The following is a 14,517-nucleotide window of genomic DNA, read 5'->3' on the forward strand; positions in this document are numbered from 1 at the left end:
CGCAATTCCTGAAAATGTTGGTTTTCAGTCTGCAGGCTTCCAAAACGACTTGTGGATGGCAGGTGAAAGTCATGCCACCTCATGGATTTGCACTATAGATTGTCAAATCCTTATTTCCAGTAATTTTGGCTAAAGTAACTAAAAGTAGGCTAATGCAAAAGTAGCCTAGTGTAATGCTTTAGTTTTTTTTTTAAAAAAAGTAATGTTGTAATGTAAGGCATTACTTTTAAATGACAGTAACATGTAATAAGTAGGCCCTAGTGCATTACAGTTTTTGAGTTACTTTCCCAACAGTGGATGACGTATACCGCTAATGGATGGCCGATCTCCGACGCTCCACGTTTTGGGGATATAATAACTTAGAAGTTCAAAACTTATACCAAACTCATGACTTATATGACTCTGCTTCTATAACTCTTCTTCCGATGCAAACAGCTTTCTCAAGCGCTCAATGACGTTTTTGTCACATAAACATATAATGCAATGACCTCTGAAGAAGAAGACCACTATGTCAAAGCATCTGATTTTTCCATGGTCAGTCTTGACATTTGGAAATCTTGAAAGTGTACCAGACTCTGTTCATAGCCTATAGGCTACAGTAGGCCTACCTTAGGCTAATTGGAGTGTCAGCACACAAGATGCATGACGATAATTTTTCCATCTGTTCAAAGGCTGTCTTGCAAACAAAACTTTGTGATGACAAATGGATGCAGATTCAAAGTTGTACGTGCAGCCACAACTATGTGTCAAGCACCTTCGAGAGGTAGGGCTGGGCAATATGACAATATTATCTTTACCGTGATACAAAAGTATCTATCGTGCCCTTTCTCCTGTATCATGATAAACTAATGTTATCCATCATTACAACTAATATAGGCCACATTTTAATACAATATGATAATATTTTGCATTATCACCATGGAAGTTCATATCACTGTAAAAAGAATACAAATATTCATTTTAAAGAAGTGTGGTTTTATGACACAAGACAATTTAAAAAAGAGAATAATGGAAAACATAGGCCTAATTGTGGAATATCGTGATATATATCTTTATTGTGATATAAAATATGCCTAATCCATATCATGATATAGGCCTACAGATAAACCGGGACAGATTAATATACATATATGTATTCTAATATAGGCCTACAGATAAACCGGGACAGATCTGGAGGACCACTGATATTATATTACCCAGTGTCTTGTATCTTTGGACCGCTCACTACGGTCTTGCACAAGGTCCAGGCTAGCCACCTTATCCACAGTTATAAGGTCAGCGTCATTACTGTTTGGGCAGCAGTTGCTAAATCATTCAAAAGGGCAATGGGCAGCCTTAGGAACTAGCAGACCAGAAATCCTTCGGTAGCATGAAAAATGCTGAAATGGACGGGGTTAGGGGCGTGGTAAGGTGGTTACCAAATATTTTCAATATTGTAATATTGTAAATCATTTTACGGCACTAATGCAACAATGTGGGATCAAGTCTCCGGAAGGGACATGAAAAATCCTTATGAATCGTCTCCTCCTTATTCTCTGGCTCTAACCTTACCATCTTTCTGAAAACCAGGCAGGAATTTGGAACCAGGGCCAATCAGCAAAGACAGGTGAAGCGATGACATCATCCTTTTATGCTCAATAGAGAAAATATACAACACATTCAATCAGTATAAAGCAAAATTATGATTGCCTGAAGACCTTGTGAAGAAATGATGAAGTCATGACCTGTAATACCTGGGCATATGCCGACTGCATCAAACAGTCTGGCAAAAGCTAGGAATCCGTCTCCATGGAGGGTGAGATGGTAGGTGGCTAAAAGTGCCCACACCAACTTTGATGTCGTATAACTCCTGAATGACTAAAGCTATGACTACAAAACTTTGTGACTTTTCCTAAAATGAAGTTGGCTATGTGATGCCAAAAGATTATGTTTATCATTTTTGTTGTTGCCAACGGTTTTCTGACAGGTACGCCTGACCAAAAATCACTGATCTAAGTCTCATCATCATCACTTTTCATATTTTTTTAAATTTTCATTAGCATCAGACACCCTTGTGAACATTTGAAGTGGTCTGATGCACATAATAACCAAAATTGATGTGCATTACCCAAGTTAGATGGAAAATACATTAAGGTGACATTTTGGGCAATAAAATCAGGAAATGACGTCATAATGACACCAAACTGATGTCATTCATAGTTCTTTGGCTGAAGATCACCCCCTCCAAGTTTGGTGGTCATACGCCATTCGGTTCCTGTTATGAGGGGGGGTGTCAAAAGAGCCCCCCCCCGGTCCAAGGAATGCCAAAAAAGCCCGGTCTGGATAGGGTTAACTTAACCAAACAGTAACGGACTAGAGTTAAGTCAGCTTTTATTGTTAGTTTCTTCATATGCACAGGTCATCAAGGAAATTGAAATGACCTTTCTCTATATATACCAGTGGTTCTCAACCTTTTTTGAAGAAACGCCTCATCACAAGCCTCCCAACGCCCCCATGCCATCATTGTAAGACGTCCCGTTAGTATAAGAAAATGAAATGGACTAATGCCTCCCAATGGAAACTAAGCCCCGCCCCCTTTCAGCTGTATCCTTCTCAACACCCCCTAGAGCTTTCTAATGCCCCCTGGGGAACTGTACCGCCCCCGTTGAGGAACATTACTCTATACCAAGAAAGACCATACAGTAGGCATACACAGGACTGACATTTACAAACTGACATCAAAGCGCGAGAGAGGAAGTAACAGTGATGGACCAATAACAGTAAAGTAATGAAGTAATAAACAACTACTGAATATTCAACATTGGTGAGTGACAGTGATTGACGAGTGATGAACCAGTAACAATTCTCCATGGGTGAGTTCTGCATCACCATTCTCAACAGTTTGTTGATTGGCAGAACTATGAGCGAACGGAGCCAGGAGGGTTCAGCCAGAATATGTATGGAGCCAAAATCTTTGGGTGGGAGTAGGAGTCAGACTATATAATAGGCCTACATTGGCTGGTAATGTAGCCAGACTATATAATAGGCCTACATTGGCTGGTAACAGAATGGCAATGACCAAGTTGTAATGTATTAACCAGTTGACTGTCAAAACCCGGTGGCAGGTTTGAGATTCCATAATTCCATTGTTGTAGAATTCTTCTCAGCACTAAGTGGTTAATAAAGGCGCTGTGTGATACCGTATAGGCTATAGTTAGAGGGTCGCTTCAGCCAATTTCAACATGCAGTTGTAATGCTCACACTATCATGGACTTATCAGTATCTGAGATTTTTTTTCTTTTTCTTCAGCCTTTTCCCGAGATCCTGGTCATTGTAATGGGGGCAGCTGTTTGATTTCAAAAAACATCTAAATTACATCTTAATTTATTCCCAAAAACATCCAAAAGGTTATGCAAATGGATTTAAAGCTATAGGACTTGAACCTGGACCTTCTGGGGAAACAAACTGGGGCACTGACTTGGCCACTGCCTCCGTATGCTTGGCTGAATTAGAAATCAATCAGACTATATGGCCTTTCCTTCAGCTGGTGCGGCATTACCTTAACCTCATTTCCCAATCCTCCCCTATCTCTCTCCCCCACTCACTTCCTGTCAGCATCTCATACTGTCCTGTCAATAAAGGCATAAAAAGCCCCTAAAAATATATTTTAAAAGAAGGTGTTCAGGTCATTTTGACCCGGGCATATAGAAAAATAATTTAAAAAGGAAAAAATCATAGCTCATATTCACCCTCATGTTCCCTTCATTATACTTGTGAATTTCTGTGTATATGTTTTTGAGAGTGAGAGATACAGAGAGAGAAAGATAAGGACACAGTGAACAAAGTGAGTAAACTCAATCCAAGCTCTTGCATTGACCCACTGCTCTTATTGCGCAAGGTTGAAACATTGATGCACAACTGGAGGACCGAACAATATCTGCACTCCTTTTCCCACATAATTCACCCTCTGCCATGTGATCACTTGTATCAGAGAGTTTAGAAAATATTGATGTGTAAGTCCCCCAAAGTGATACAGGTCAAAATGACCTGGGAACACCCCCTATGTAATAGAAATGTGCAGGGGAGTTCGCAAATTGGGGTCACTCGCTTTTTTTCAGATTCAGACTCACTGAAAATGAGCCAAAGCCAGTGAACGTCAGTGTGAAAGAATAATAACTGACACTATTTTTCTCAAGCTAAAAACTGAAAACGGGTCCAAATGATCCGGACACGTTACAGGACTTAAAAAAAAGCTGAGCGCAATTAGAAATCCTGGAAATTGATTGGTCCCCTTTCCCATTAGAATTTTGAATGTTTCAGATAGTGTGCCTGGTCAGACTAAGCAAAACTTTGTGAAGTGTCAGGCCCAGGCTAGGCTATCCTGACTCTCTGAGGTGCTACTTTAACTACTCACAGATTCAAAAGCAGAGTTGTGAAATTACAAGATCAATATTGATGAGTGAGTCCATGTGCATGGAACCTGTTGTCTGAAGCAACTGTCAGGTTTCACTCATTTTTTCCCTTCTCCGCTACATTTAAACTTTGACTACGTCACATCTCTGAAAATCCTCCGAGGTTCCTGAGTGGTTCTACTGCCTAATGTCCTCCACTAACGGGGAACTTAGAACCCTTTAAAAAAAAGGGCTCTATGTTCCCTGCTGCTTCCAAGTAGACTGCTGCCGCATGGCGAGCACAGGTCGTTCAACTGAACACGGGTTGTCAAGGGTTAAACTTGACATGAAATACGCATGGCAACCGTTTGTGCAAGAAATATGCATGCGCAAGCATCCTGGGCCTTATGCCCCTGTCAGATACAATGCGGGGAACATAGGACCCCTTTTTAGAAAAAGGGTCCTAAGTTCCCTGGTCCCATACAAAGACCAGGGAACATAGGACCTGGGGAACATAGGCCCGGGGAACATAGGTACGCTCCCGTTTTCACTCCTCCATTTTAGCTTGAAGAGAGGGAAGATGACTGGGTGCATTGGTCAGCACTGTTACTAGTACTACTGCCGCCCCAAGACCCATTAGTGCCTTTAGGGAAAGTCAGCGAAACAATTACACAATTGGCAATCATGTGCGTGGTAATGGAACAATGCTATTTACAAACTATTGAAAACAGTCTTAAGTACACCGAAATGTAAACGCCTAAAGCCAAACAACCTCAATACAAAAAACATGAGCTCTGGGCTATACAAATCTGCCTTCTGACCTTTTTATCAACTGTACCAATTATGTAACTCTCTTGTTTAACCGTCTACATATGATTTTGTTTACCCATAGTTTGTGTGTACATCTCGTTTTCCGCAAGGCATGCACCACCAGCCGCAGTAAGGTTTATTTGAGAAAGCAGCGGATCACATGTCTGCTTCCTTATATAATTGGACTTGGGCCAGTACACTACTGTGTGTCTGTACTAGTCTGCCCCAGCAGAGAATGTCCTCCACAGTCAAACCTCTCAAATCATGCAATTAATCACACCAGATCAGCATTTGACATGGTCATTACCCTTAAATCATTATATTGTATGGCAGGCCTATTGTTTTGTTTATGGTCATGTCTACTATGGGATGTTAATAGTGTTCCACGTTTTGCAATAACAGAAGACCACATTTTGACCTTCAGTAATTGCCTGTTTGCACTCCCTACCACCAACTCACCAGTTTACAGTGCAAGGTACAAGTCACACATGAATGCATAATGAATGCATAACCCTTCTGTTTTCAGTTTTTCAGCTTCTGTTGGCAGTATGCATTATTATACTACAGGCCTATATTTATTTGAAAAAGAACAGTGTGTCTAGTTTACTCCACAACACATCTTACTGTGTACACACAGTAGTCCATCATTGACAACACAGAGTTGAGCTGAAAAACGAGTTGATCTCTTCAATAATGGCCAATTGCTGAGGAGGCATAAGATTGCTGTCCTCTTTGGTGTTGTGACTCGTGTGTGTGCCCCATTTATGTCTGTGTTGACACCGTAAAGGCGCTGTCAGATTGGCACATGGAGAGCCTCCTCCCCTTCGCCTGTACTGTGAGTGACTGACTGAGGGGCACGGCGACCCACTTTCCAAACATAGGTCCCTGGGGCGTATGTAAAAAGCTGCAAGGCCTATCATGGGGCGTGTGTACTGGCCACCCTTATAAGGAGCTTGCGTTTGATAAGAAAGATTGCATAATATTTCCCCTATTTACCCACTTTCTCACAGCTGGCAGTGCTCTTATCGGTGGGCCAGGACTACGGACCCGTAAAAAAACATCACAGGTTCAGTGGCCATATGCTGGACTTTGAAACCTTTATGCCTTTTAAATATTGCAAGCTGTTGAATGGTTGGTTCAAATCATAACAATAAAATGGATGGCCGGCATAATAACCCAGTGCCCTACTGTTAGGCCACGGCAGGGCCTTGTGGTTAAGTTTTACGTTAAGACCTTCATTGACAATGAGCCATTTTTGGCTTGTGACTTTTTTTTTTAAAGACGCATATCCCCTTTTATTTTCACATCTGACAGGTTTGTCTTAGAACACTACCATCTAGTGGTGGTCTGCTGGTGTCTTAGTTCATCATTATTATTTACCGGTAGCCTATTTACAAAATGTTCCAATGGGGACACTTCTAGGAATGGTCTCCAGAAAAGCCTCTAAAGAAGCTTTAGAAGCTTCATTAACAAATTTACAAACTGTGACAGAATACCCGGAGTACCCTCCAGGTAATTTCCAGGTTATCCTTATACAGAGATGTCAAACACAAAAGTAGAAGTAAAATACAGAAACACAGTTTCTTCCAGCACAGGTAACTTATGCCTCTTCTCCACTGCCGGTTTTCTGATAGGCCTACAGCTCGACACAGCGTGACTCAGCCGCCCCTTTTTGCTTTACAATTGAGCTGTATCGTGCCATATTCGAAAAGCAAAAAGTGTTGGCCGAGTCGCACTTTGTCGAGCTGTAGGCCTACCAGAAAATCGGCAGTGGAAAAGAGGCATTTGTAGACCAGGCCTACCTGTCCAAAGATCAGCTGTGAGATCAAATTTCTGGGGTCCTTTTTTATTATTTACTACTTATTTACTAATAGGTAGGCCTACAGTAAAATGACTGGAGTAACAACTCAATGTAATGTAATAGGAGCCTATTGTACACCATAAAATTACTTAAAATAAAACTACCTTTACTTCTGACACCTCTTTAGGCCTAAACCAGAGAGACTCTTAATCTCTGAGTTAGAAGCTGAAACTGAAACTGTCACCATAGGCTAGACTTCAAACAAAGTCTATACACTTGATTTTTCCTGTAAAGGGGTCTGTTTATAGCTCGCTGGATTGGTAGTTTCGCCACTCAGAGGACTAAAAGAAGTGTGAACTTTCACTTCACACACATTTTATTGTTTCAATTGAGGATAGTTTTATTACATTTAGCCTAGTGTGAATCGGGGGAGTAGGCTATAGGAATAGGCCACAGGCCTATTAGGCAGCTGTTACCAGAATGCCATTTGCCCAGGTGTGAAAGTAGGCTAGCTAACCCACAGACTTATATAAAGGCTGTCCTAACCTGCCCCAACAAGATCTTCAAGAACAGGCTACAGGAAGTTGGGTTGATTTCCTCACTCATAGTTAGGCCTACGTCACTGCTTTAAGCACCGCAGCCTAGCCTAACATGTAGATTCAATCTCTCGATTCATAAGGCCACTAAATTAGTCATGCTTATCCAATGATAGGCTATTATCAAAGCCCATTGAAGGATGAATTTCAATGTTGAGTTCGGCCTATAGGCCTATAATTCACTTAAAATCTGTCATCCAACATCCAACAGGTTTAGGCCTATCTGTAGTTACTGTAAGAAAACAATTCTCCCCATGTCTGTAACTGGGTAGTAGGCTGTGCCAAAGTCGTTGGACGAAGGAAATCTGACTACCCTAGGCCTACATCAAATGTGGGCAGATCAAAATTGTGCTGCCAGGCAGGGGTCGTTATTCCTTAGCCTATCTCACATGTTAGTGGAAATCTGAAGGCCGAGCTAGACCTAAATAAATATAGACATGTATGAGGTCTATTTAATTTGATGTACTTTGTTGATTGTGGCGCAGAATACAGTTGATTTTGTTGTAGTACAAGTAGGCGCGCATTTCAACAGTTTGTGGAATTTCCGTCTGCTCAAAAAAGGAACGGAAAGTATTTTTCTTTTTTCTCTCACACACATGATGAGTGTGATGTCAGTTCTTGGGCAGCTGGCAACAGGCGTTGTTAAGTTTCTTCTGTTCTCTGATTGGGCCCTGGCGTCATCTGCTGTTGCATGATTGGTCCAAAACTAACCAGAGCAAACTACATAGGATTGATGGGGATGCCATTTTGTTGCAATTCAGAAGGAGACGGAGAAGGAAGTGTCGCAGGAACCATCTCGCTTGAAAGCGTTCGTGGGTTTCCAACTTGTTGACATATCAACAGTATTTTCTTCACCCAGCTATTAAGCAGTGGGGTTTAAACTTTTTTTGACGAAAGGCTTTTACCATCAAGGCCTGAAGAAGTCGGTAAGATTACCTTTTAATATCCTTGTTTCATTCGATGTTATGGACACACTGATACAGTATGGACGCCATGTTGAGTCGACTTCTTTGTTTTGGTCGGTGGCCAGAAAAAATAGACCTAATTGATCCTATTTGTGAAGATAAATGTGTTTTGTATTCGTCTACGCAGTTCCTCAATGTATGACTGTAGTATTTTCTATTTTAAATCAATGTGAGATGGATTTCTGTCGAGTGAGTTTTTTTTTCTGCGTAGCAGCTACGGCACAGCCCTCAGATTAATTTAGCAGACAAGCTACTGATGGCTAGCTTAAATCTTTTACGTAATCGACACAAAAAGGGATTCGTTGAAACTGGTAAAGGCAAAGTCATTTTCGTTGTCACATTGTCTAATGTGATTTATTTTTTGACTGGATGTTGTGTTTTGTTTACTGATGTCGCCGATTGGTGGGTATTAACAAAGCCCACCACTATCGTCGACGTAAACAGTAGGCAATGAGAGAAGTTGTTTACTTATTTGTGTTACTTCCTATTTCTATATCTTGTTGTTACATTGTATGTCAACGTAGAAAAACATCAATTGATTGACTTACAAATGTATTTTCTACAGTTTGTGTCGACTTCTGAGAGCATCGTGCGCCGAGGTGAATTGATGTTCAGCTCGGTTACACGACAAAACACCGCTCATTGGCACATGAAAACGTCAGATCTTGCTGGACATAAATGTGCAGCGAGAAGTAGATTTTCTACTACTTCGAGGACCTGGAGCCCAGTTGGTGAAGAGAAGTTAAGAAGTGAAGGAGATATCCACGTACTCGACTCTCTGACAACAAAGAGGTGAGTCTGTCTGTGCTAGCGGACGAGTGGGGGAGGGTAGACGAGCTGTGTGGTGACGCCACCGGCTGGTTTGCACGTAGGCAGTTCTTTGTTGTTGACCGACTGCAACAACAGCGACTCGAGTAAAGTTCAACGGGGCAGTGGTACGTCCACATATGTGACTTTTTCTTGATCTTGATTAGATATTTCAGCAAGACATGCTAAATAATATTTTATTATCTATCTAAGACACGCGCCTGTCACATCCACACCATTGCCCGTCAAGGTGTTTTGCAGACCCAATTCACTGTCTACATGCAGTGGCAAGTAACTGAAAACAAAGTTTTTTTTGCGTTTGCACTCGCTGCTAATGGCATTGGCTTGTTGTTAAGCAAGGCCATGGGGATTTTTAATGAGTTGTGCATTATTATTATTATTTATTATAACATGCCTCCACTTTTCTGAACTGAATGCATAGCACATTCCATAGAACATCCATACATTTTGTGTGTATTTCCTGCTTTTTTTGGCTATGTTCAATGTCAGTCCTTTTAAATTTACCATTAGCTTATCTTATTGTTGTTAAGAGTCATCACAGATGGGCACGTGGAATGTCATTTGAAAGTGTTGTAAATATGGAAATTAATGAAACTGTTTTCCCTACCTGGCCTGCAGGTGACATATTTCGAGATGGGAGGCGGCGAGAGGTTCAACATTCCAGTGGGCCATCCGGAGCGGGCCATGCCTAAGAAGAACCAGGCATTGGGCCGGGCCAAGCAGCGGGCCGGGCGCGACCAGAACGGCGTGCCCTTGGTAACAGTGGCAGCGGTAGTCACTGCCGGGGTCCCGCACCTCCACCACCACGGCCACCGCAGAGGGGAGAAGGGCGTCGCCTACTGGTCTCCTGAGTCGGCGCGGCAGGCCGTGTCGGCTGAGAAGATGAAGCTGAAGAAGAACGCAGGCGGCGCCACTGTCCGATTTGCCACCAGCCACCATGACCAGAACCTGGAGGGGGCCATGTCACACCTCAACTCGCTCCTGGCAGCCCAGTGCAACCAGAACTACGCCGGCGCCAAGTTCAGCGAGCCCCCCTCCCCTAGCGTCTTGCCACGGCCCCCCAGCCACTGGGTGTCTCTGCCCGGTGCCCTAGTCGGGCCCTGCGACCACCGGGAGGTCATGGCGTTCCAGCTGAAAAGCCTCCTCAAGGTTCAGGCCTAAAGCGGACTGCTCCCCCCTTTATATCCCCTCACTCCCCGGCCCATATCCCTCCTCCAGGCTCAGGCCTAAAAGGACTGCCCTTCCCCCAATACACTCCCTATCCTGGCCCCCACCCCTCACTTCCCCAACCTAACTCAAACCCAACACCCTAAATCCTCGCTAATACCAATCCCAAGGCTTCACTTGGCTCTCTCTACCCCCTCTTGCAACACCGGATGCGCTGTTAATGCATTTTTAGACCCCTTTTTAGATCAATGGAATTTGCAGGGTGACTGTCATTTCGTCAGACAGATATATTTTGTGTCTGAGAGCTGTCACTCACCCTTTTAAGATTTTTATTTTTTAAAACCATCTCCAAACTGAGGCGTTGCAGCGCTGCGGTCTTGCAGGAGAGGGTGGGGTTAGGGTCCACTTGGGGCCTGTTTCTGTGACGAATGATGAACTGGATATCCCCTTTTGTTTGCTCTATTCCTTTGTTTTGTTCTTTTTACGTTGGCCGTTAGATGTTATCATTCTTCTCGAGCAGTTTTTTTTATTTTTCCTCCCCGTTCTTCCTTGCTCAAAGGAAGCTCAGTGCACAAACTGTCACTCCTTACACAGTTCAACTTCATTGAAGACAGCTAGCAAGTTCCTTTTACACCCTTTACTTGTCTAACTTGAAAAAAACTTGAGGTGTTTGGTTTAGGTCTCAACACACAGACCTCGGTGCTAAAGCACATAAACATTTTTTGGTTGTTTTAAGTTCCCTTCTAGTGAAACACCTCCAGTATTTTTTTTTTTCTTGTTCATTTCAACTCTTGCTGATCTATACTGGGAAGTTGAAGCCACTTTGGTTCTGCAGGGAAGGAGATGTGAGCTCAGCGAGTGCGTCTGGAGACCTCATAGCTTTAGTGACGAATGCTAGTGACACAAACACCGCCTCAACCCGAAGATGAGAGCAGGCCATAACGACCTTGTGCAGTGCCTGTAAGCCCCCGCACTTTAAACTTTTTTTTTTTCCTCGTTTTTGTCTTTGATTTTAAACCTTAATGGGCGCTGTGCGCCGAGCACTGCGGGGGTTGTAGTAGGAGCTGCACAGGGTCTGCAGCAGTTTAAAAACAGCAGGCAGGGTTTTCTTTCTCTTTTGTATCCAATCCTCTTTTTGTGCAGTAGTAATATGCTGTTGTGGTCAGTAGTGTTTTTGTTTTTGGGTAAACCAAAGCATTCACTTTAATTCCAGCTTTGTTTTTCTCCATGTCCCCAATCCTTCCCCCCCTTGCCTCTTGGGTGTGGCCACAAGTGCCATATAGGCCACACCTTGGCAGCTGGCCTTGGGACCTGCTCCCGTCCTGTGTCTCCTCTTTACTGAATGGCAATCAGTGCGGCCACCTCTAGTCCCTTTTCTCCTCCTCCATGCCGCCTCAGTGCCTCCATGCACACAGGCCACGCGGAAGAGGACATGTTCTGGGTCTATTCCCACTGCCATGTCCTGTTGGCCTTGTTTTTTGTTTTACTGTTTCGTTCATGAATTTCTCTTGGTATTTTGGCCATGGAGCTCTTGAAGCTTAAGCCATGGAGGAAGGAGTTCGGTCAGGTAGCTGGGTTTTAGAGGACATGGCCCAGCACGAGAAGGCGTGACACAAAGGATTGTGGGTATGTTTACATGTAGAATACTTTTTAAGGTCACACTGGGGAGCTAAGTCTCAAGGAGGTTCTCACTGCCCCCCACCCCATCCATTCCCATTTACCTTTGACCCCCCTGACCTCTGGGTTGCACTGCTGTTGTATCCTGTGTCTTAGTTACAGGCCTGTAGTAGCCTGTCACGGCAGCGGGTACCATATCTGCTGTCTCTTAAGTGTGTGTGTTTGTGTGTGAGAGCGCGAGAGAGAGAGTGAGTGTGTGTGTGCGTGTGTGTATGTGTGTTTTCGTGAGGCAAACATTTGGATGAGGTCATCCATGTCTTTGCAGAACGGGAAAAGTTTAATGGCCATCTTAAAGATGACAAAACGAAGCAATTTGAGGTTGTCAGATGTGTTATAAGTAAGAGCCATGTAAATAATGAAATGTATAAAAGTGTAGCATATGTACATTTATGCAGGATCATTTTAACCTGCTGATAAAGTATTTTTAGTAATAACACTGAATGTAAGAGTCACGCGAAAGGACGTGGCTCCGTTTAAAAATGCTGAAGAATATTTTTGTTAAAAAAAAGTAAAAAAAGAGACTGCTTGCCTAAAGCACGCGTCAATACCCCTGCACTGTCAAACATTGCCAGTGATCTTGCACATGTTTTTATTATTTTTTTAATTTTGTATTATGAACAGTGTAGGGAGAAAAATAAGCTTTAAGTTGACCTTGTTAAAAAAAGTAACTAATTGATCCCAGAAAGCATTTACATGTATGAATTTTCTGTTTGCACACCTGGAAAACATTTTATTAGTGAACTTTTGTTGGCGCCTGTCAATTCCAAACTGCAATTGTGTAGGCTTTAATAATAATATGGAAGTTGTTACTATCATCTATGTTCCCCCACTGTAAGTTGTTTCACATGATGCCTTGTGTTCACAATCATTGCTCTTGACTGAATCAGGCTTGGCTACCAGACATTCTTCCGCTGGCTGGTAACTGACCCTTGTTGTTGTTGTTGTTGTTTCTTTTCTTTTATCTTTGTTTTTTTTTCTCATTATTTTTTTTTCTTTTTAATTATTGATTTGCCTTCGATCCCCATGTTCTAAGAAGGTTCATACATGTAATTGTCTTTCTTCCAAATTGGCAACTCTGAAGAGTGTCCTTGTTTCCAATTGGCTTTGAATTTTGTCCCCAACTTATGTCACCGAAAAGAATTGAACAAAAATGCCCAACCAAATCTGAAACCTCAAAAAAGAAAACAAAATGTCTAAATAAAAGAAAGCACTATTTTAAATTTGGTTAAATTGAAAAGTTAAAAAAAAAAAAAGTTAAATAAACCTATTCCCTTTCCCCCCTACACTTTTGTCTCGTCTTGCTTCCTGTTTGCAGATTGATAGTAGCACACCACTGTAGTAACACAGATCACTACATTGCAGTTATTGGACCATCTTACTAGCACAGAACATTGTTCTCTATATTCACAGCAAGCTGCACACTACATGTACTAGCCACTACACATGGTAAAATAGCTACATGGCTCTTGCCACGTAAGCAGGTGTTTGTGACCTTTGCTGCCTAACTCACAGGTGCCAGGGTAAATTAATCTTTACACTGGGTTGCAACACTTACTGAACCTCATCCAGGCCTAATTAACAAATGCAAACACACACCCATTGAGGCTGAGAAGTCGCTGCGAATTACAACTAAATACATAAACTGAACCTAGTTTGTAGGGAAATTAACATTCTGGATTGCCACTGCGCCACCTTGGCTCTTGGGCTTCTGCTTTGCATGGGTTAGGTAGAAATGCGCTGTCACTGGAAATGGGACTTTCCCAGTTAGGATCTTTTTCAAGACTATCGTCATTCACATTATTTTGTCAAAATAACAGGACACTTGCATATCTCTTCACAAAGCCTCATTGTTGAGCTCATGCTTTCCTATACTCCTCTATGCATGCAGAGCAGACATGCAATGTGTCAGACACAGCAGGTCTTATTTATGATCAGCCTCCTAAGAGGATTAGCACTGCAGGGATGTGCTCCAGAAAACGGGTTAAGTCACTAAATAACCTTGGGTGTCTTAGTCTTAACTAGTAGTAAACATTTACAATGGAGGTCAATGACTTTGCTTTGCTGGTAGAATGAAGCAGTAACGCACAATACCATACTATAATAACTATTCTATTGTGATGGTTACACTTCACAGTTAAGTAACAGTCATCAACAGCAGGCCTTCCTGCAGATGCAGGCACTGCACTGCAACAGAAGTACAACCTTATGTTCCTGCTAAACCACTGAAGTGGTAGAAAACTATCATCATTGTCAATGTTGAACCTTTTTATGTTTTCACAAAACCTCAGCATGTTTGATACAAA

The 14,517-nt window shown here is 42.4% G+C and overlaps 1 protein-coding gene across 1 annotated transcript; it reads left to right on the forward strand.

Moving 5' to 3' along the window:
- Positions 1 to 8,321: 8,321 nt before the first annotated feature.
- On the forward strand, positions 8,322 to 13,497 carry pnrc2 (proline-rich nuclear receptor coactivator 2). Its single transcript, XM_063199218.1, has 3 exons — positions 8,322 to 8,503; positions 9,108 to 9,334; positions 9,989 to 13,497. The coding sequence occupies exon 3, from the start codon at positions 10,004 to 10,006 to the stop codon at positions 10,529 to 10,531; it is 528 nt and encodes a 175-aa protein (XP_063055288.1). The 5' UTR covers positions 8,322 to 8,503; positions 9,108 to 9,334; positions 9,989 to 10,003; the 3' UTR covers positions 10,532 to 13,497.
- The last annotated feature ends 1,020 nt before the right edge of the window (positions 13,498 to 14,517 follow it).

This window comes from Engraulis encrasicolus, chromosome 5 (assembly GCF_034702125.1).
Source record: "Engraulis encrasicolus isolate BLACKSEA-1 chromosome 5, IST_EnEncr_1.0, whole genome shotgun sequence".
NCBI lineage: Eukaryota > Metazoa > Chordata > Actinopteri > Clupeiformes > Engraulidae > Engraulis > Engraulis encrasicolus.